Genomic DNA, 23,618 nt, shown 5'->3' with positions numbered 1-23,618 from the left:
TTCTTAAAACTGTGGGGCCACCAAGTTTCGGATCCACACCCAAGTTGCCTTTTCAAGTCTTGAAGCTTTCCACCTTGGTTTGTTAAGGGCTTATTTTTGCATGAGTGTGGACTTGAGCTAGTGGATTCGGTCATAGTCAAAGGCTGTTCCTACTTAGCTAGACCTCACCACCTAGCCTAACTCACTGCCACTACACAAGTAGATGTTTTCAGAACATCATATATATTGTATGGTATTCCTTGAAGTACTCATATTAGCTCTCTCAAGCCTCTGAATTTTAGTTTGGATGGTATAAGCTTTTGCTTCTTTGACAAGGGGCAAAGTTTGATTCTTTAGGGCATTGGGGACCTCTGAATCATACCCCTCAACTTAGCAACTAGAGACTTTGAGTTTAATTTTTGAGAATGAGAGGGCCTATTTGGAGGGTGCGACTTCCCATGACCCATGCTCATATGGGGCCTATGTGATGCATGGGATCACATACCTTGCATTTCACATGGTCCGCATGATCATGATTTATGAGGCGCCCTTAGTATTCAATATGACCTCTCCGATTCAAGTACAGATCATAAGTTTGACCTTAAAATATAGGTATAGATAATTAAAATTAGGGCTACAATTCCGCCGCATTAGATCGGGTTGAGCACAAACCCTAATCCAACCCAACCTCTAAATCCTTCAGCCCTAATTCAGGTTAGTTGGATTTCATCAGGTTGACAAGTTTGAGTTGTGCTAATTTTCAATAGGATAAATATTTGGGATATTTTCCCTAGATTGATATTTGGTTAATTGAGGCCTCAATTGCTTAAAAATTTTAATATTGCACTAATCTAAAATTTAGAAAGATCAAAACATTTATATATCAAGTCTGATCTTGCTAAATTGGGTTGGGTCGGATTGGATTCGAGGGCTGGGTTGAAGGTCGACCAACCCTAATCCAATCCTCGAGGCATTGCAATTTTTGAGTCCACATCATATGAGCTGCAGCCCTGATTTGGGACTTTATTTTCTTCATTTAGAGCAATAACTGCTACTTATTAATTGCCTTCCTCCGGCCAGCAGCCGACCCGCCGCCGTCCGACGTCGGAAATGGGGGAAGAAGAAGCGACCGGCGGCGAAGCGGACCGCGGCAGCTGCGTGGCTCATCTGCAGCTGCCCCTCAATGACCCAAGCTTCAACCTGGAGAACGCCGTGTGCAGCCACGGGCTCTTCATGATGGCCCCCAACCGCTGGGACCCCGCCTCCAAATCCCTCCTCCGCCCCCTCCGCCTCTCCAACTCCTCCTCCTCCCTTCCCGTCCGCATCTCCCACCCCTCCCCTTCCCACCCCCTCCTCCTCGTCTCCGTCTTCGGCGCCTCCTCCCTCTCCTCCCAAGACCAGCATGCTATCCTCGTATCGTACCAGCTCTCTCTTTCTTGATGCTTCGTTTTCTTTGGGGTTCAATGGTGTCGATGATCGGTTGAATGTGGCTTTTGGTTGCAGGCACAGGTGCGCCGGATGCTTCGGATATCCGATGAGAATGACCGGGTGATGAGGGAGTTCCATGAGCTTCATGCCGGCGCGAAGGAGAGGGGCTTCGGACGAGTTTTCCGGTCGCCAACCCTGTTTGAGGATATGGTCAAGTGCATCCTCCTCTGCAATTGCCAGTGAGTCATCCTTTTTCTTGGCTTACCATTGTTGTTGTGCCGCAGATAATGAATGGAGACGAAGTGTGCAATGCCTTGAATTATTGGGCATGAACATGTGAATTAGTTATTTATGATCGAATGCGTATATTTATCTACAAGTGCATGCTTTGCTTGAGTAATTGAACTGATCTGAGTATGGATGCTAGTTGTTGTTGTGTTATTATAGGGAAAGTTAATATGCATGTAACAACTTGGCTGAATAGTCTCCTGAATGGTTTTTTACTATATGTACTAAGATGATATGCACTTGCAACAGGATGTCTTCTAAAGCATTCAATTTGGTAACAAATGGTGAGCCAATCAATACAGTCTTGATGAAGACTTTCTGCAAACAAAACAACTAATTAATGTTTGTTTTAATCATGCTACTGACCTCTGTTATCCAGGATAAATTTTATTGGGTGCATTTATGGTAATGCCGTACATGTGCAAATCATTCTTCTTATCTCCCATTTGGTAATTTTTCCTATGTCCGACCCTTTATGGTTGGGTGTGATTGAACCAAAATAAGGGCTGCATGACTCCTTTATTAAGGGTGATGAATTCAATTTTGATGCTACACTAATAAGCTTGTACCATACTTGCAAATTAGAAATACTGATAGATTAGGTTATGAATTCAGTGATGGGGTAAATGGGTAAACAGTATGTGTATGTGTCTGTGTCTGTGTACATGTATTCGTCCTTTAACTTTGAGATTTTTGTTGTTATACTGTAACCATCCAGATCTCTGTATTTGACTTGTTATATTCCTTCGAGTTTTCTATATGCCATACCTGCAAAATAGATTGGAGCAAGTGACCATTGTTGCTCTGATGGACCCAAGTCCCCAAACTATCAAATTTACACCATGCTTATTTTGTTAACATGTAAACCTTCTCAAGTAAGCGAACAAACTTGCGACCCATCCATTTGCCAAGACATGACATTCTTATGAATCTTGACCTAATAAAACTTTAACTGAGCCCCTTCCAAGCAATTCCACATGAAATGCCCCTCCGTAGGCATAACCCTAAATAATCTAGAACAAAATAAATCTGCAAACATCGACCAAACTTGAATCCGGCCTATCATCATATTTTATGTCCAACATCATCGATATTTTTTAACTTGTGAAAGATCCCTATCGATTAACGACCTGTAAATCCTTTTAACCTGGATTCTTGGTGAAAATAATCTGATTTTCTATCAAATAAGCCAAAAATCTACAACCCTTTCAACAAATTTCATAGGTCAAAGCCTTACATATCATTTACTGGCTCTACTGTAAAGATCAGAAATATTTGAAACAGTGTCAGAATCTTTATTTAACTTCGTCGATAAGAATGTTTCCATACCATTGCACAAGGTTCACCTTTATTAGCTTTATCTATAAAGTTTGATGACATTGGGTTTAGTGCTCCAGTGGCTGAAAGTTTTCAAAATTGCCATTCAGATCACTTTTAACATCTTTTAGATGGTCGTTGCATGTGTTAAACTGTGACCCTTCATCTTGTGCATGAAGGTTATTGATGACATTGATAGTATTCTTGGTGTTATCATCATCTTCAGCTACATATTTGACTTAAAAAAATTGTATACTTTTGCGATCTTTGATTAAAAAATTCTATTGTTCATTCTTTTCTACTTCATGTGATGCTTTACTCCCTCCATGTTTGTCCGGCTTACTCACAGCTAGTAAGATTGTAAGTAAGGTTGAGGATCTTGAAAATGGCAACCATCTGGTAGAGCTGGTTGACCAAATATTTGTGAAAATAATCCAGACAAGTGAGAATTAGAGCTAAGAGGGACCTACTAGTGATACCATTAACTCATGATGCAATAATTTATATGAAGAGATGGATAACATAGGCCTGCATCTAGTATGTTTCAGGATAGTAAGCTGATGTGAACAGTGTTAAGGGGAAGGATTTTGCTGGAGGTTGATGTGTAATTATTGTAGCATGGACAATGGATAGTGCAATTACAATAACAATTATTTTGTAATTTATGGCTCATTTGCTGGTGAGAATGAAGAGAAGATTGGAGAAAATACATGCTTGAGAAGCAAGTGTTGGAACGACCGCATATCACTTTCGAGCATTTTGCCAACATACAACCAAAATTGGCAAGCCATCACTCAATACATGTGTACATACATACATACATATGTATAGAGTTATTCAAAGAACTCACCACCACATGAGTGAATAACTTAACAAGCAAGATTTGCAATCTTAGTACTGGACCCTGTACTAATACCATGCTGATATGGTGTTGGTACGCTCGGTACGAGGGTTGGTTTAGTATAACCGAGTCCGAGTTTGGTACTGATATAATATAGTCACCCTGTGTGGGGCTGTAGTTGTATCTAAAGGAGTGCATTGCATGAAAGAGATGAGCAACCATTATTTGTCAAACCCAATAACTTAGCTTTTGCCTTTATGTGGAAGAGGAGATCAATGCACAATTAACTGAAGCTAATCTCAAAATTCATGGATGCAGTCATGGGGATGTACCCACAAATCTGAACTTCTTAGTCCAATATTGAGGGTGAACTGATATTCTGAAGCAATAGCATATGAATTTTGAGATGGAGCTGAAAGTAAAGGTTGAGCATACAGCATAGTTTTGTTTAGAAGCCAAACCTGAAGGCAGGACAAAATGGTGTCAATGAGTTAAAACATTCTAAAGAAGGGTAGTTTGAAGCAAAAAAAAAGGTCAATGATGCAATGGAGTGAAATGTACGTATGAAAGGTGTATTGCACTCAAGTTTGTGTGAGGGCTGAAAGAATCAATTGAAGGCCAGCAAAACTCAAACTACAATTTAGGCAAAAACAAATTAAGAAGTGCTTAAGCAAATCATCCAACAAAACAACAAGGGATTCTCACATTGGTCTTTGGATATTGGACCTACCAACTGACACTTAAATAAAGCTTAGGAAAGCCTAAAACTTTGAAGATAAGTAGTAAAGTGACAGCTGTGGACGATTGACTATTAAAGGGTGGTCTTGCTGGCTAGAGCAGATATAAAGGAACCCAATGGCTAGGAGAGGATTGTAGGGCTAAAGGCCAAGTTGGAGAAGCTTGACCATGAATACAAGAGGACGTTGGTGCAAAGGAGGCAGTATGAGCTAATGATGGGACATTTAGATGTGGCTCATAAATTAACAAGGCAGCAGGCCTTGCGACAGGAAAAACAAAGGAAAATATCCTAAATTTACATGCTAATGGTGGAATATCAGGGTGTAGACTGTATTAGCATGCTAATGAGTACCGTGATGTAATGTAATGGAAAAATTTCAGACAATCAATGTGGAAAAGAAAATGAAAGCAAATAATGTTATCCAAAAAAATATAATTGTTTTATGGCGCTTGTTTAAAGGGGCTTTGCTGTTGATAGTTAGTGAATCAATCACCAGAGATAGCAAAGAATATGGTTACATCAAGGGAAAGCCCAGCAAATGAAGGAGTAGAGGATGAATCAAGAGAGCTTTAAGTGAGTGTTGTAAGCATAAGAGTACCAGCTCGGCCTTATCCTATGGGTCCAGGTGGCAATTGGCCATGAAAATATTTCTTGTACATATCTAAGGACTCAAATCTCCCATGTCTACCATTGTCCGGAATAAAATGGTTTCTGTGACTTGCCGACTCTCGTCATGTTGGAATGTCTCTGGCTAGGTAGGCTGGGCCAAGCACAATGAGCTGCTAAGAAGGATTGCTGATTCCGAATTGCCCAAGGACCTAAAAGGTAACTTTTGGAGCATCTTTTAAGTGAACATGTTAATATCATGAGGACATGTAGCTAGCATATTCACTTACAGGACTATGTGTTATAGAATGGAAAAAGGTATCAATTGGTTGTATAATAAACATGCATGATAATGAATGTGTGCAATAAAGCTACTATACCATCTTTAATTACCTAAAATAAATTTAACACAAGTAGTGATATCTCTTTCTCCGTTTTAATCACAAAGGATTCTGTAGCATTTTTCCAAAAGCTTCTAATAGGCTGATATTTCAGCTAAAGTCAATAATTTTGCATGAGACAACCTTCTCTAGTTATCCATGTGGAGCATCTTGTATACCCCTATCTTCTGATCTGGGAAGTTAGGAACTTCGTTTTAAGGAAATCCAAAGGACCACGTTTAAGATTTTAGCCATATCACTAGATTTGTTGTCTTTGAATGATATTACTTGCTATTTTGCTGGATTTAACTACTGTTATGCAATTTTTTAATTGCTTTGACTGATTGAGACCAAAAACATATGACAGTCTTTGTATAATTTCTCAGCATAAATTTCATATCTTTGATATGCAATTGAACATTAACTGGATTCAGAAAATACCTCTTTTAGTTCATATAATGAGAAATTTCTCATGTGATGATCTGAATACAAATGAACAGATAAGGTCAGTTTTATTTATTTATCATCTGTATAAATCATAAATTGGGAAACACAGGGGCATTGTGAAGAGATTTTATATTTTAGTTTCTCTATTAATAATTTTTGCTGAAGTCCTGTATAAGCTAATGTATGTAATGATGCATGGATTCCCTCTTATTGTAGATGGCCTAGAACTCTGTCAATGGCTAGATCACTCTGTGATCTTCAACTGGAGCTGAACCTTCGCACTTCTCGTGAGGATTTTTATCCGAAGACACCTGAACCCAGAGAACTAAAGAGAAAGCGTGGAAAGAAAAAGAAGATAGTTGTGAAACTAGAAACCAAGTTGATAGAGGATGAAGCTGGATTAGCAGAAGATGCAAACTCGGAGATCAACCCTGACAACGAGCCAAAAGATTTACAAGTGAAGGAAACACCTTCAAGCACACCCTCGCGTACGGAAGAAACAAGAAACAGCTTCAACTTGTCTGAACTCTCTACTGTTTCCATCACCCTTCATGACTTGTCAGGAGATATGCCTTGCCCATCCAAACAAATGGGTGATTTTCCTAGTCCAGAAGAATTGGCAACACTTGATGTGGATTACCTGGCCATGCGTTGTAAACTTGGATATCGAGCCCAGCGTATAGTATCACTTGCTCAAAATATCGTGGAACACAACCTACAGCTGAGAAAGCTTGAAGAAGTTTGTGGTGAATTCACATTATCTAGCTATGTTGAACTGGACAAGGAGTTATCTGGTATCTGTGGTTTTGGTCCTTTTACACGTGCCAATGTCCTCATGTGCATGGGATTTTACCATAAAATTCCAGCTGATACAGAAACCATCAGGCATTTGAAAAAGGTCTGTTTCCTTGACTTCCTCACTGTGATTTCATAATGACATTAGAATAATGCTGTTTAACATTATTTGCAGTTTCATGCAATAAGTAGTACCATTCGTTCTGTTGAGAAGGATGTAGAGTCCATCTATGGGAAGTATGCGTCATTCCAATTCCTGGCATATTGGTATGCGATTCGTGTCCCTGTGGCCTTTTCGTTATTCATTTTCATGCACCTTTTTATTAGCAATGCTCCTATTGCTCTGTGTTTTGGTTTTGACTAGGTTCGAGCTGTGGGACGATTATGAGAAAATATTTGGGAAGACAAGTGAAATGCTCCCATCTGATTATCGACTAATTACCGCAACCAATATGAAGAGCAAGGTTTCTAAGAAAAGAAGGTAGAATAGTTGTGTGAGATTCAGATGATCTAAATTGTACTATGTCGGGGTTGCAGAACTTTGTGAAGAAACTTTGGAGCCCATGATGTGATGCTTCTAGCTCAACACAGAATATACTATCCTCGGAAAAAAAAACTTAAGCAATGCATACATTATGCTGATGTATTCATGCCCTTATGAATGCCGGAGTCAAATATCTGCTTTAAGCTTACATAGATGATTTATTGCTGTTCTCTGACAATTTGAAGTAATGGTAATTGCTAGTGATGCAGGTATTATGGATGAAGTAAATGACATCCGTTGTAATTATTTTTGTCATCAATAGAAAATTGTTAAAAGTGACTCCCTCTGGAAGCTTGGTTTGGAAAATATAATCGATCCTCTGATTTCATGGAGAAGGCAAATAAAGCTGAAACATTAAGGTCATGGTCTGTAGGTTATTCTAAGACAAGGCCGGTCAAGTTGGTGATGGTGTCCTGCAATTCCCAATTGCCATCTTAACCAACTAATTGAAAACAAATTGGAGTTTTTAGATATAATGCCTCACTTTTGTCTCTTTGGTCTAAACTAGAAGGCTAACCCCAATACATGGTAGGTGAGGAATCTTCTTCAGTAGATGTCAGAATTTGGCAGGCAACGCATCAAAGGACAGGGTTGGAACTGAGCCTAACTTCATAGAGTCTAGGTCTAATCAATCTCAACTTAAAAATAATGTTCAGCATAGAATTAAGGATCAAGCTTGACTTGTTTCCTACTTGATAGAGCTTCATTTCAACTTAAGCTGAACAGCCTTCACCTCTCTCTCTCTCTCTCTCTCTCTCTCTCTCTCTCTCTCTCTCTCATGCGTGCGAGCACGCACATATGCACAAAAACAAAAAATAGAAAAGAAAAGAGAGGAGGCTGGCTGCTGATTTGAGCTTAAGTTGGCTATGAAGTGGAAACTGAGCATCTGCTTTGAACTTGGCTGGCTTGGTTGCAGCACCCCATGGAAAAAATAAGGATTCCCTAGCCATAATTGCATCCAAACTGCCTTGAGCTATGTTCTTGTGATCTTGAGATAGGTGCAATCCTTAAGTGTAGCCAATAAGCATGTTAAGTTAGTTTCGGCAACATCGGTGGCCAACAAGAATTTACTGTTCTCACTAGGAGACAGCTTACAATCCTCTAAATTTTTGAAGTACAAGAGCAATTTTGCAGAAGTATCATAAAATAAACAAATATGTTGGTAGTCCTTTGTGTTTACTGAATTTCATTAAAATTGACCCTCTAGTCACTTGGCGCATTGAAGTTGTGAATATGAGTTTTGATTTAGAGATGTAGGGCAAAGGGGAGTCCAACATAGTTTTGGAGACTTTGTACAAGTGCAAGTCCCATAGGAAATTCCCAGTGTTGGGACTTGGGGTACATGGAAAACTTTTATTACCCGTGCAACTTTATCTTCTAGAATCTTGACTAGATGGTGAGCCAGAACTCTAGCTGCCCAAATCCAAGGCCCATAGAGGGGTTTCACTGGCTGCGCATCCCCACTGATAGAGCATCCAAAATCTTTCATTGACTTGCCTATTTTACCACAAAGATAGAAAATATCTAGGAGATTCTCATAGATGAATTCTTGTAAGAGTGTATCACCCTTAACCCAGATCTTAGTCCTAGAACAAATGTCCTTTGTGAGATCAATTTGGACACATACTAGCAAATCCCATCCTAGTAGAAAACTCCATCCACTTGTCTAGAAACAGAGGCTTCCCCACCACAAATACAATCTTGAGTATCTTCTCTTGTTCGCAAAAATCTACCGGGAGATATTGTAGCCGAATCCACACTTAGGCATAGTGGATTATATCCCTACTTGGCTTAAAGTTCAGCCTCCAACTTTCTAGGGAAAGTAGTTGTCTAACTAGGGACCAAGGTCCCTTGGACTTTGACTACCTTTGATGGGAGGCTGAAAAGGACCAATCCCTCCAAGAGCGGCAAAACTTGGAACTCATGTTCCATACTCCACCTAGCTCTCATTTCTCATTGAACAAACTCTATAGAAAAACCCTAGTTAGTAGTAAGGGCTGCCTTCTATCGATTACAAGCTTGATTGATTTCCTCATCAGTGAAGGTGACAACTTGTGTGAACCTTTCTTCCAGGGCCACAATATCCTCCATCATGGCTTTAGAGGTCTCTCGTTAGAAGTAGAGATGGGCATTGGGCCGGGCCGCCCATGGCCCGGCACAAAGCGGGCCGTGCCGGGCACGACCCGCTTGCTACAGTAACGGCCCATAAAAGGGGGCCGGGCTGAGTTATCAATTCCTGGCCCGCGGGCCGAGCCCGGCACGGCCCATAAGGGCCTGGGCTGGCACGACTCGTGGGCCAAGCACGGCACGGCCCGCGAGCCAGCCCGGCACGGCCCGCGAGCCAGCCCGGCACGGCCCATAAGGGCCTGGGTCCGGCACGGCCCGCGAGCCAGCCCGGAACAGCCCATAAGGGCCTGAACCGGGCCTGGGCCGGGCCAGGCACGGCCCGTCCCCCAAAATACCCCTCAAATTAGCCGTTTTTGGACTGTTGGGAGGGGTATTTTAGGTAAAAACCAAAAAATAGCCGTTTGGAAACGACTATTTTCTTCCCCCTGCCAAACGGGCCGTGCCAGGCACGACCCATTTCGCGGCCCGTGCTAGGCACGGCCCATCTCGTGCCAGGGCCCGGCACGGCCCGCCACCCCACGGGCCTAGGGCCGGGCCGGGTTTAGCTTTTAGGCTAAGCGGGCCGTGCCCGGCACGGCCCGTTTACGAAGCAGGCTGGGCCAGGCACGACCCATTTATTCTGTGGCCCGGTGGGCCTGGGCCCGGCCCGGCCCGATGCCCATCACTAGTTAGAAGCGTCGACCCCTGGGACCACCTAAGACTAGGAGTAGCCTCCCTCTGCTGACTTGGCCCCATTTTGTTCTAAAAGAGAAGATGAAGAAGTCACCCCCTTCTCAATTCAATTTGAAGATGGTAGATGACTTTGTGGAGAAATCCTTTCTTTCCTCTTTTTTTTTTTTTTTTTTTTTTGATACAACAGCTGCTCACCCTACTGTGGTGTAGGTGCAACCAGCAGAATTAAAAGCTACAAAATGGCATAACTATGGACGAAGGGTCTCCTGATGCGTCTAGAGAACCTCTCCGATGTGCTGCGCTGCATAAGAGACGACTCAGTTAGCAGTTTTGTTCGCCTCCCTATACACGTGTACCGTCTGAATCTCCCTGTAATCTCGCAACATCGTCAATGAGAGAGCGTCCATCCATCCTCCTCCTCTCCTCTCGTATCCAACCGATCATCATGGCTGAATTTCCCTTGAGGATGATGCGAAATTCTTTCTTTATTAGCTAGATTGAGGCTTATATTGGTGCTCATCACTCTCCTTTCCCCTTTCAGAGAGGGGTTGGACTAAACTTTTGCAACGTCTTTCCCTTTGTTGGTGATAGTCTCTCTATAGCAAACTTTTATTGACTATATATATTTAGATTTCATCCTATTAATGAGCGGGAATACTTCCAAATATAATTGTAGGAATTCTGCTAGATTTCAAGCTATGCTAATAGACATATTCCCTAAATCATCAAATACATAACCATTTCAAAGTATCTAGATAAAGAGAGTGAATCATAGTTGCATGGAATACCAAATAGTGAGTATGTGATTTTTTTTTTTTAGTGAGACGAGAAAATTGGACCATTTCTCAATTTGTGTTGTGTCACGGGGCAATGCCAATCTTCTCCGTAACATACCAATTTTATTATGACTGATCTTTTCATTACATGTGAGAGATGGATACACTGAATCTTTCATTACATAAATACTTGAGGTAAAGAGCTCTTCAGAACAGTGAACGAGGTCAACCAAGCAATCAAGATCTAACTTAATCTCTCATAAAAAATCTGGTCCATCCAATGGCAAAATGGACTTATAGATCATGTGATGAAGGGCTCGGATCCAATATGAACGGCCGTCTTCGAAGCGGGTCTACCATTCAAATTCAAACATCCTCCACATCCCTCCCTCCTTTCTTATCGTAAGTTTTTTTTTTTTTTCGCTCCCAAAACCCCTGGCCCAAACCCCTCTGATATATATCTCTCTTTCGCCCCGCCACAACCCAACCCTCTTCCTCTGGTCAAGAATCAGCGGTAGAAGAAGCGAAGGATTTGGAATGGTGGAGCCTTGCCGTGTTTCTTTTCAACATGGTCGTTTAGCAACAAGAAAGGCAGAAGAAGCTGGTTCGCCTCTTCCTCTCTAACTCCGTATCTTTCTTTGTTCTTCTTGCCTATTTTTCGTGTCTGTTGTTTTTTTTTTTTCCTTCTGGTCGTTGTCCATAGGTTTCGTTTTGATAGGGTTTTGTTCTAATTTGCAGTCGTTTCCTGATTTCGTTGTGAAAAGAAGGATCTTTTTGATCGAATCTTGAGCTCGGATCTCTTGGGTTTTGATAAAGTTTTTATCTTTCTGTTATTTTTGGGCTTAAATGCCATTTTCTTGGGTTTTTCTTGATCTTTTTGCTTTGGATTTTGGTTCTGTGGATGGAGACGTTTATTTAGACCACCCGATTGTTGTGCCAAATATTGGCTCTTTGGCACTTTCCAAGTTCTTTCCGAATTCGAGATTTTTTTTTCTTCATACGGTTTCTTTTTTGCTGCTTTCATTCCTGGATTATTGGCGGGAATTTTGGGTTTTTATTGTCTTCCAGTCTCGCTAACCAATTCTTGTTCTTCTTCTGGCAGCCTGCAGACGATTCGAAGCCGCCAACTGGCTTGAGACAATGGCCGGACCTCTCGGATTGCCTCCACAACCCTCCGAGCAAGAATTTATCTCTTGCCTGAGGAATGGTCTTATACTCTGCAACACCATCAACAAGATCCGGCTGGGCGCCGTTCCAAAGGTACCGTGTATAGTTTTTCTTTCGGTTTCTTTCTTTTCTTGCTTGTGCCTTCTAGTTCCTCTTAATATCATGTGATCTAATTGGATTTGATTTTGCATGCCATCAAGGTTGTCGCTAATCCATCGATTGGCACCGCATGGGACATCCAACAATTATCTGCTTATCAGTACTTCGAAAACGTACGCAATTTCCTCGTTGCTGTTGAGGAGCTGAAGCTTCCAAGCTTCGAGGCTTCAGATCTTGAAAGGGTTAGAAAGCAAAACTAAACCTGCTCCTTTTCTTGTTTTCTACTATATCTTCTTCAGTTACCTTCTCATACGTTGGTTTCCTTGCTCCAGGATACCCTGGATGCCAGATCAGTGGCGAAAATTGTTGATTGCATTCTTGCCTTAAAATCTTATCATGAATGGAGGCAGTGTAATGGAGGGGATGGGCTTTTGAAGCATGCTCCAATTGTTCCACAATCTGCTGGAAGGATGCAGTCAAACACCGTCTCATCGAGCTCAGTCTCCTGTAGACATTTAGACATGTTGACCACCTCTGAGAAACAACAACCCTTGAAGAATGAGAATCAAAAAAGTGAAGGTTTGTTTCTGTACAATTATTCTTGGAGGATGCTGTTTTCAAATTTGAATATTTTATTCTTTTTTGGTTTTTCATCTATCATTTGCTTTAGCTTTGGAGTTGGGTTTTAATGAGAACATGTGCAGGGAACAGAAACTTTTGTTTGTAATGAATCTTCAAAATCTCTCTCCCCTAACGTATAAATTGTAACAACCCAGGACCTCACCCAAAATGGCTAGCCGGAAGGTATTGTTTGGATTTCTTGATCCTGTATAAGTACCCAAGATCTACCCAGCGAATAACCGATGTGGGACTAAACAAACGCCCGCACGGATCCTCACATACTCCCCCCGTTCAAGCCCTGACGTCCTCGTCAGGCTAAGGGTTCAAATCCATTCAAATCTAATCACAAACACCATGATTGGTCCGTGGTCAATCCCAATGAATCCGTGCTGCAGTGTCTCTTAGTCCACATAAGTTATGGGCCGGGTCCGCTCTGATACTATTTGTAACAACTCAGGACCTCACCCAAAATGGCTAGCCGGAAGGTATTGTTTGGATTCCTTGATCCTGTATAAGTACCCAAGATCTACCCAGTGAATAACCGATGTGGGACTAAACACATGCCCGCACGGGTCCTCACATAAATAAATGGCCAGTCTAGCGCACGAGGCTCCCCACATTGCAAGGTCTTATGAGGTTCAGATGTATGCAGACTTATTCCTGTATGTAGAAAGGCTGTTTCCGTGTTTCAAACTCGCGACCTCTAGGTCATAATGGAGCAACCTTACCTTTGCACCAAGGCTCACCCTCTTATGTGGAGGACCAATCCATTGCAAATACAAGAGTACCTCCTATGTGGACTTGGTGCCCAAACCATAAGCAGCTGTAACTCATGTGTTGCCCAAGAAGACAACCCAAGAGGGGGGGTGAATTGGGTTTGGATTAAATCTCGACCAATTAAAAACTATGATTAGTAATTAACTAAATCTATTGCAAGTAAACTAGTTAAGTTACTAGATGAAGTGAATGAAGAGAGAGAGAGAGAGGACAGCAGCCAATACAAACACAAACCAATTTATAGTGGTTCGGAGCTAACCCTTGCTCCTACGTCCACTCCCCAAGCTTCACTTGGGAGTTCACTATAATTCCTTGGATTACAGCCGGTTGTTTTATAAGTTCACAACCCAACTTGTTGTTTTCGCGAGATCACAACGAACTCGGTCGGTTTTCACAGGCTCACCGACTAGAACCACCCGATTGTTTTTCCGGGATCACAATCGAACCCTTACACCGTTGGTTTTAACATTGGCTCACCAACAAATCTTACAACCTTGATTCAATCCCCTGATTGAATCAAGTAAGAAAATAGTTTGGGAAAAGTTACAAGGAAAGCTTCTTAATAAGCAAATATTAACCAATATGAATAGAGTAGAGTTAGAAGCCCTCAAACAGATTTTGGAAGAGGAAGAAGGGGCTTCTCGAACTTTGAGTCTCCTCTTTGAGTGCACTGAAGATCTGATGTCAGAGGAAGAGCCTTGAATGCGAAGGAAAGACTTCTAGGAATGTATTGAATGCGTTTCTTCCTTCTTTTGCTTGTCTTTTCTCTCAATAGACTCTTGGTAGATGGAAAACACTTAATGCACAAATGGAGTAACTCTCTTGGTGTCTACTACTGTTCAATCAGGCTATTTAAATAGTTCCACTTGAGAAATAGCCGTTAGACACTGATTTATGGCCGTTCTGCACAGTCTGCACCTCCTGACAATGTATCCGTTGGGGTCGGAGTCGATTCGGCTGTTGCTGGAGTCGACTCTTGCTTTACTGGAGACGACTCGCCCACTGTACAGGATTTGAATTAAGTGCTGTCCCGTTCTGGAGTCAACTCGGCCAAATCTGGAGTTGACTCGCCAATATCCGGAGAGGCACTTTTGGAGACGGCTCGTTCTCAGGGTTCCAGAGATCTATATTTCTGCATTTTTTTCTCGAGTCGACTCGGCTCTCAGAGCCCGAAAACTGATCTTTTGTCTTTGGAGTTGAACTGCCTTGGAGTCGACTCGGATTATCTTGGAGTTGACTCGGCTCTCAGAGTCCGAAAACTGATCCTTTGTCTTTCGAGTTGAACTGCCTTGGAGTCGATTCGTACTTTGTTGGGGTCGACTCGGCTGACTTGGGGTCGACTCTCGTATTCTCGGAGTCGACTCGTTCACAGAGTCACTTTGTTTGGTTTTCTGCCTTTCAGTCTGCTTTCCTCTGAGAGTCGACTCTTGCATGTTTAGGAGTCGACTCGCCAAACTTCGGAGTCGACTCGTAACCTTCTGGAGTCGACTCGGTAACAGGGTCCAAAAAACCATCGTTCTGTCTTTTTGTCTGTTACCCTTTGGAGTCGACTCGAAACTGTCGGGAGTCGACTCGGCAAGCATCAGAGTCGACTCGAAATCGTCGGAGTCGACTCGATGACAGGGTCTGAAATTCATCTTTCTGTCCTTCTGTCTGTTCTCAGTCGGAGTCGACTCGTAGTGTACCGGAGTCGACTCGAGCTTGTGCCAGAACCTCTGAAACAGTTGGAGTCGACTCGCAAGCTTCCGGAGTCGACTCGAGCTTCAGATTTTGGCTTAATTGTGTCAACACTTAGCCAAATAATCTTGAACAAAAGCTCGATGCTCTTAAAGATAAATTCATATATGTTTGCCTGAAACACTAGATTGGATTCATTAGTACAACATGAAATATACTCAAATGCTTTGAGCTCATCAAAATCAAATAGGGGTATAACCAATCACTCCATAATCTTCCTCTTTTTGATGATGACAAAACATTGAGTATTTGTAAAGTAAATTGCTCAACCAAAAGGTGATTTATAGTAAATTTTTGAAATGAATTCAAATGTCTAGTCATTTAATTTATCCAAAATTGAAAGGTATGAATCAGTAAATCCTGAAATTAGAGCTCCCCCTTTCATTTGGAATTATATAAGTCTTCATATCATGCAATCAATTGTTTGGCTTATATGTGTTTAATGAATTTGCTTTCTTAAGATTTCAGATTCTCCCCCTCAACATATGCATTCAATTTTTTTTAGGTTCTCTGAATTTTCTTTTAATGTCATGAAGCTTTTGAGCTTAAATTTTTACTTTCAGAGGAAAAATCTGTCAATTTGTTCTTGAGTATGATTCAACTAATCTCCGAATATCCCTTGAATAGATTCTGGAGATTACTCCTTGAGGAGCCCCAACAGAGAGATAATGAGCCTCTTGGTATCGAATCCACTAAGAACAAATTACTTTTTGCTTTAAAGATTTTCTTTTTAGTGATTCCCTTTACATTTCAATTCATCATATCTTCTCCCCCTTTTTGTCATCATAGCAAAAAGGCACAAAACACAGAAAAATTATAAGAACTCAAATTGCACAGTGTTGAAAGTAAATTTCTACTCATTGTATTAAAGTCAAATTTGAGTACAAGTGTGATTACATAACAGAAAAAGTCCTCAAGGGACTGTACATCAAAAAAAATACACTAGGATTTCTTTGTAGTGGAGGATGTGGCTCCCGTACTCAGTCTAGTATGTTTCATGACCATGCTTAGCCCCTCAGAGACGTTCCCTAGTTGTGCGATGATTTCCGAGGTGGCCCTAGACTGTATCGAAGTGAACTGTGTCAGACTTTCTTGGAGGGTGTCAAGTTTGGAGATCAAGGCATGTGCTAGCCTTTCTGCACCCTGACTTTGGCTACCAAGTTCATTTCTGATGCTATCTCGCATCTTCCTCGTGTCATCCTTTACGTCGCTCATATTCCAATATTGAGCTTGGACAAGGCTCCTGATGTTGTAGATTTCCTTCTTCAGGTCTGCAACCATCTTGGACACGGCTGCTAAGGAGGGAACAACTTCAGAGGAGGGAGTACTGAGTGGATCTCGGAGCTCTCTCAACAAGTCATCTCTCAGCTCCCTCACAATCTCCTGTCTCATCTCCCGGAGTTGCTCAGAGCTGATCCGGACTTCCAGGGGCTGCTGAGGTGGTGGTGCAGTAGAGGGTCCAGCTGAAGTGGATGGGAATGATGGACCAGATGTGGAAGGAAAAGTGGGAGGAGCTATGTAGTGGTCATGGTCATGATCAGGACTAGGTGAGTGATGAGTGGTTGGGTCGGATGGAGTGGATGAAGAAGTTTTCCTAACCCAGACATTGTCGACTTTATGGAACCCCATTCTGTGGAGAGTCCCCTCACCCATGTGATCAGTATTTCTAAGTGAACGAGAGGGTTCTCCCTCAGGAATAGGGACCTCTAACTTCCTAAAGAAGAGTGTGAATAGCATGCCATAAGGGAGACTCAATCTAGGTTTATCTAGGGGTTCACAGATGTATTTGTAGATGAGTTTTGGGAAGTTGATGGGAGTGTCTTGGAGAATGTGGAACATCAATGCTAGGTCTCTCTTGGAGATGAAGTCAAACCTACCTGTTTTGGAAAAGAGAGTCCTAGAAATGATACTTAGGAGGAGCCGCATTTCAGCTGAAAGCTGATTTGCAAACACCTCCTCTATTGGGGATTGAGGTGGGCTCCCTAAGACGGCCGTAAGGGCCTCAGTCCTATCATGGGGATGAGTAGGAAAAATTCCCTCTCGGGAGAGATGGAGGATTCGAGCAATGAAGTCCTCCGAAATAAAAGCAGGGATACCTGCTACGGTTCTCTGGATACCACCACTACCTCGGGCTACAGTCCCATAAAATTCCCTAACCAATCCTGGGTAGGTAGGGAGGTCTAAAGAACAGAATAACTCTAACCCTTGAGCCCTAAGATGATGCCCTAGGGTGAACCCTTCACGGGAGAGGAAGTCAAAGTTGACTTTCCTCCCGGTAGAGACTGCCCTCCCGGCGCACGGACGCGAGGGAACCGGCCTAGGTGGGGAAGGAACCGGAGGTGGTGGCCTTACGGGTTCATTCCGTGCCTTGGACCGTCGCTCGGCACCGCTCGCGGAGAGAGGTCTCTTCCGGCTCGGGACAACGACTTTCCTAGGCATTTTGACCTACAAACCGAGGGATGGACAAGAGAAATGGAAGAAAACTCGAGGGAGAGGACCTAGAACGGGTCGGAGACGAGGTTGGAGACGACTCTAGGGTTTTGGAATAGTGGCGGCCGAGAATAGAAGTGAGGAATAAACGTTTCGATTAGGGTTAAAAATCGGATTTCCGACCTCGAGTCGACTCCGATAAGTCGCGAGTCGACTCGACCTCGAGTCGACTCCTAAATATGAGCGAGTCGACTCGCCCACGAGCCGACTCTAAAATCTATTCGAGTCGACTCGAACTCTGGCACATAACCAACAAACTTGTTATTACCGTGCCAAAGGAGAGAGCTATGGACATATGTAAGATTTAAGAACTGATTTGATGACCATAGATAAGAAATCCTATGTCTAACATAAGCTAATCATCAAAATCAATCAATTAGAGGGGAGTATCATAAGAATGGATCAATCATCCCTAACCCTCTTCTAAGAATACAAAATCGATCTTCACATAAGGGTTTAGTGAAGATATCAGCAAGTTGATCATCAGTGCAAACAAATTCAAGCACTACATCACCATTTAACACATGATCTCTTATGAAGTGATGTCTTATCTCAATATGTTTAGTTCTTGAGTGTTGAATTGGATTTTTAGTTAGATTTATGGCACTTGTATTATCACAATTTATGGGAATCTTATCTTGTTTAATGCCATAATCTTCAAGTTGTTGCTTGATCCATAAAATTTGAGCACAACAACTTCCGGCAGCAACATATTCGGCTTCAGCCATAGATAATGCAACCGAGTTTTGTTTCTTGCTAAACCATGAAATTAAGTTTTCTCCTAAAAATTGACAAGATCCGCTGGTGCTTTTTCTATCAAGTTTACAACCAGCGAAGTCTGAATCAATGTACCCTATTAAATTTATACTTGATTCTTTAGAGTACCATAGACCTATGTTTTTTGTTCCTATGAGATATTTAAAAATTCTCTTAACTGCAATTAGGTGTGATTCTTTAGGATTAGATTGATATCTAGCACACATGCATACACTAAACATAATATCAGGTCTACTTGCTGTAAGATATAGTAAAGATCCTATCATACCTCTATACAGCTTTTGATCAACTGATTTACCTGATTCATCTTTGTCTAGTTTGCATGATGAGCTCATGGGGGTGCCAATTGACTTATTTCCATCCATATCAAACTTCTTTAGCATTTTCTTGATGTATTTAGCTTGATTGATGAAAATCCCTTCCTTGGATTGTTTGATTTGAAGTCCGAGGAAGTAGTTCAATTCTCCCATCATGCTCATTTCAAATTCACTCTGCATTAACTCAGCAAACTTTTCGCAAAGGCGATTGTTAGTAGCACCGAAAATAATATCATCTACATAAATCTGCACTAGCAACATATTTTTGTTTTCCTTTTTCAAAAATAGAGTTGTATCAACATTTTCTCTAGAAAATTCATGGTCTAATAGAAATTTGCTAAGTCTTTCATACCATGCTCTAGGGGCTTGTTTTAGACCATAAAGTGCTTTGTTTAGTCTATAAACATGATTGGGGTATTGATGATTCTCAAAACCAGGAGGTTGTTCTACATAAACTTCCTCATTAATATACCCATTCAAGAAGGCACTTTTTACATCCATTTGGAATAATTTGAAATCTTTATTGCATGCAAATGCTAGTAACAATCTAATTGCCTCAAGTCTAGCTACAGGAGCAAAAGTCACATCAAAATCTATACCTTTTTCTTGATTATAGCCCTTTGCTACTAGTCTAGCCTTGTTCCTAATAACAATTTCATTTTCATCAAGTTTGTTTTTGTATATCCATTTGTTCCTATTATTGAGTATTCAGTGGGTCTTTCAACTAAGTTCCACACTTTATTTCTTGTAAATTGGTTAAGTTCCTCTTGCATAGCATTTATCCAATTTACATCACTCTCAGCTTCTTCTATGTTTTTAGGTTCCAAATGTGAAACAAATGCAAGATGATTATTTAAGTTCCTAAGAGAGGCTCTAGTTCTAACAGGTTGAGATGGATCATCTAAGATTAATTCTTTAGGGTGACCATGAGCATACCTCCAAGCCTTAATAAGCCCATGTTCAACAATTGCCTCTTGGTTTGTTGATGTATCTCCAATCTGTTTCGGTTCATTTTCTTGTAATGTCATGTCATTCATTTTTTCCTCAAGTATCCCTGCATCATCATCAAAAGCTACTCTCTTGCTAGAAGAGACATCATTAGTATCATCAAAAACAACATGTATAGACTCTTCAATAACAAGGGTTCTTTTGTTGAAGACTTTATAAGCTTTACTTGATGTAGAATATCCCAAAAAGATACCTTCATCAGATTTGGAATCAAATTTGCCTAAGTTATCTTTGCCATTATTATGAATGAAACACCTACACCCAAAAACATGAAAATAGTTTACTTTGGGCTTTCTATCTCTCCAAAGTTCATAAGGTGTTTTCTTTATAATTGGTCTCAATAAAACTCTATTTAATATATGACATGATGTGTTAATGGCTTCTTCCCAAAAATACTTAGGGAGGTTACTTTCACACAACATGGTTCTAGCCATTTCCTCTAAGGTTCTATTCTTTTTTTCCACAACTTCATTTTGTTGTGGTGTCCTAGGTGTAGAGAAATTATGAGTTATTCCCTTTTTACTACAGAATTCATCAAATAGATGATTTTCAAATTCTGTTCCATGATCACTCCTAATAGCTATAACTGAAGTATTTCTTGAGTTGGTTACTTTCTTATGAAATTTCTTAAATACAGAAAATACTTCATCTTTATGAGCTAAAAACATGACCCATGTGTATCTAGAAAAATCATCTACAATGACAAGACCATACTTGTTTCCACCAAGGCTTGTGGTTCTAGTTGGTCCAAAAAGATCCATGTGAAGTAGTTCAAGGGGTCTTGCAGTAGAGACACAATTTATGGATTTAAAGGAACTTCTAGATTGTTTGTCATATTGACATGTTTCACAAATTTTATTTTTCTCAAATTTTAGCTTTGACAAACCAATCTCGGAATCTCTTTTAACTAATTTAGATATTGTATCCATACTTGCATGACCTAATTTACGGTGCCATAACCAACTTGCATCACTAACCTTAGTATCATTAGCTACTAAGCAAGGACTATTTTTAGCAAGATCTTCAAGATCTACTACATAGACGTTACCACGTCTAATTCCTTTAAATACTAAGCCATTGTCAATTGAGTTGGTTATGATGCATAAAGATAGCTTAAACAAAACATCAAAATCTCTATCACATAATTGACTAACGCTAAGTAAGTTATGCTTAAGACTATCTACAAATCGTACATTATCAACGAAGGTTGAAGAGGTGATTTGTACTTTACCTATACCAACAATCTGACCTTGGTTATTGTCTCCAAAAGTCACAGCACCTCCCTTTTTAGGCTCTAGGATGAATAATTGCTCCTTATCACCTGTCATGTGTCTTGAGCAGCCACTATCCAAGTACCAATAGTTTTTGTCGACCTTGGCTGCAAGACACTTATACACATGGAAATCATACAATTTTAGGTACCCAAGTTTTCTTGGATCCTTCAAGGTTAGTAATGTTGGTTCCTTTTGGAACCCAAATCTTTTTAATCTTTCTTTTAATTTCAGGATTTTTGTGGTTACATACATTGGCTATATGTCCTACTTTACCACAACGAAAACAAGTTGCATTTCTGGTTTTACTTTCTACGGGTTTTACAAAGAAGTTTTTAAGAAATTTTTGTTTGTTGTTAGGTTTATACCCTAAGCCGGCTTTACTAAATATAGCTCTTTGACTATTAAGTATCATGTCTAGTTTTTCAGAACTAAAGATAAACTTCTCAACTATAGGTTTATACTTTTCAAGTTCTTTTGTTAAGTTTAGTTTTTCTGTTTTTAGTAAATTTAGATCTTTTGTAAAGTTATCTTTTAGAGTTCGGTTACTGTTTTTAAGTTCTGAAACTTTCTCAGTTAGTCTTTCGTTATCTTTATTTAATGTATTAGTTTTTTGAGTTAGCATTTGGTTGCTTGTTTTAAATTCTAAGTTTTCTTTGATGATAGAATCCTTGTCCTTAATTAATTTATCGTAATTATGAGTGTGAGATAGATTAGTTAGTTTTAATTCTTTATTTTTAAGGTTTATTGTCTTATATTTATCCATTAGTTCATTAAAGGTATCATACAATTCATTAAAGGTAAAATCTAAATGTGTTTCAGATATTACCTTATTATCATTTGCCATGAAGCAAAAATTTGCTTTTTCCTCTTGTTCCTCATCCGATGATGATGAAGATTGATCGGAGTCTGTCAAGGTGGAGACAAGAGCTTTCTTTTTCTTGTATTTGCTGCACTTCTTTAGCAAGGGACAGTCGATTCTGAAATGTCCCGGCTTCTTACATTCATAGCAACCGATTCCCTCACTTTCCCTTTTCTTACCTTTGTCCTTGTTGTAGGAACTTGAGGAACCTCTCTTCTGATGAAAGGAGTTCTTTCGGTTGATGAATCTTCTGAACTTTCGTACAAGAAGTGCCTCATCTTCATCTCCCTCATTGTCTTCTTCTTCACTGCTGCTACTGCAAGAGGGATTCTTGTTAGAAGAAGTAGACTTAAGGGCAATTACCTTTTTCTTGTGGGAGGACTCTTCTTCACTGTGTTGTTTCATTGTGAGCTCATGTGTCATCAAAGATCCAAGGAGCTCTTCGAGTGCCAGCTTGTTCAAGTCTTTGGCTTCTTGGATCGCCATTACCTTGGCTTCTCATGACCTTGGTAAAGATCGAAGAACTTTTCTGACAAGGTCACTGTTAGTATAACTTTTGCCAAGGCTTTTTAGGCCATTGACAATATCAGTAAATCTAGTAAACATGCAAGTGATAGTTTCATTAGATTCCATTTTGAATAGTTCATACTTATGAACTAGCATGTTTATTTTGGATTTCTTGACTTGATTCGTGCCCTCGTAGGTCACTTCAAGTCTATCCCATATCTCTTTTGCAAAATTGCAAGTAGAGATTCTATTGAATTCATTAGGGTCTAAGGCACAAAATAGCACATTCATTGCTTTGGCATTTAGTTGTGCCTTCCTTCTATCACTATCATCTCAATCTTTTTCGAGCTTGGGTATAGAAATGTTATCTACACAGATAGAAGGAATATATGGTCCATTAACTATGATACTCCAAACATCATAGTCTTGGGCTTGGATAAATATTCTCATTCTAGCCTTCCAATATGTGTAGTTAGTTCCTTTGAAGAATGGAGACCTATTGGTGGATTGCCCCTCACTAAGAGAAGATCCAAAAGGGGTTGTCATTTTGATCTTTTACTCTTTTAATATAAGAGCTCCGGCTCTGATACCATCATGACCTGCATACAGAAGGCCTAAGTTCAAAGCATTAGTATTGTCTGGAACATTAGTATAAATTTTTTTTAAAAAGATGTCCGAAACCTTTACATTATACATCATCCCTATTGCGGTTGAATCAAGAGAACTTTGCACAGTATGCTAGGTTTGATAGAATGGGCTCTATAATGGAGTGAGATGTACTTTAAGTTATTCACAAATATCATAGATAGTGCTCTGATCTTCTTTTTTCTTGCTTGATATTATATTTATTCCATGTGTTTCTTCAGATGCAATGGATTCACTTGTGAGAGTTCTATCTAAGCATATGTTCAATTCAAAGGAGAACAGTGATCAATACCTTCTAAAATCATGGAATCAGGGAGGAAAGGTAATACTTCACGCTGAGTATATCATCTAATTTAGTTGCATCTGAAAAATTAACAGCTTATATTTATTTATTTTTTTGT

General features: G+C 40.4%; 2 protein-coding genes across 2 annotated transcripts in view; both read left to right on the top strand.

Moving 5' to 3' along the window:
* Positions 1–1,010: 1,010 nt before the first annotated feature.
* LOC103697865 lies at positions 1,011–7,643 on the top strand. Its single transcript, XM_017840763.3, has 5 exons — positions 1,011–1,392; positions 1,483–1,646; positions 6,242–6,923; positions 6,996–7,087; positions 7,185–7,643. Exons 1-5 carry the CDS (start codon positions 1,090–1,092, stop codon positions 7,303–7,305), a joined length of 1,362 nt encoding a protein of 453 aa, XP_017696252.2. The 5' UTR covers positions 1,011–1,089; the 3' UTR covers positions 7,306–7,643.
* Positions 7,644–11,407: 3,764 nt separating this feature from the next.
* LOC103716940 (kinesin-like protein KIN-14A) overlaps positions 11,408–23,618 on the top strand; it is a 41,048-nt gene continuing 28,837 nt past the window's right edge. The window contains exons 1-5 of the mRNA XM_039115870.1: positions 11,408–11,543; positions 12,042–12,199; positions 12,307–12,447; positions 12,538–12,784; positions 23,439–23,539. Coding sequence (XP_038971798.1) covers positions 11,477–11,543; positions 12,042–12,199; positions 12,307–12,447; positions 12,538–12,784; positions 23,439–23,539 — 714 coding nt within the window. The 5' untranslated portion in view covers positions 11,408–11,476. The remainder of the gene's footprint in view (positions 11,544–12,041; positions 12,200–12,306; positions 12,448–12,537; positions 12,785–23,438; positions 23,540–23,618) is intronic.

Source organism: Phoenix dactylifera, unplaced genomic scaffold, assembly GCF_009389715.1.
Source record: "Phoenix dactylifera cultivar Barhee BC4 unplaced genomic scaffold, palm_55x_up_171113_PBpolish2nd_filt_p 000026F, whole genome shotgun sequence".
NCBI classification, from domain to species: Eukaryota; Viridiplantae; Streptophyta; class Magnoliopsida; order Arecales; family Arecaceae; genus Phoenix; species Phoenix dactylifera.
The sequence above is the reverse complement of the archived record's forward strand: the minus strand, read 5'-3'. Positions and strand labels throughout refer to the sequence as shown.

Excerpts from the sequence above, each read along its gene's own strand:
- LOC103697865 (XM_017840763.3), top strand. The coding sequence starts at position 1,090 with ATGGGGGAAGAAGAAGCGACCGGCGGCGAAGCGGACCGCGGCAGCTGC. Across the intron at positions 1,393-1,482 it reads AAGACCAGCATGCTATCCTC|GCACAGGTGCGCCGGATGCT; the intron begins GTATCGTACCAG and ends TTTTGGTTGCAG. Across the intron at positions 1,647-6,241 it reads ATCCTCCTCTGCAATTGCCA|ATGGCCTAGAACTCTGTCAA; the intron begins GTGAGTCATCCT and ends CTCTTATTGTAG.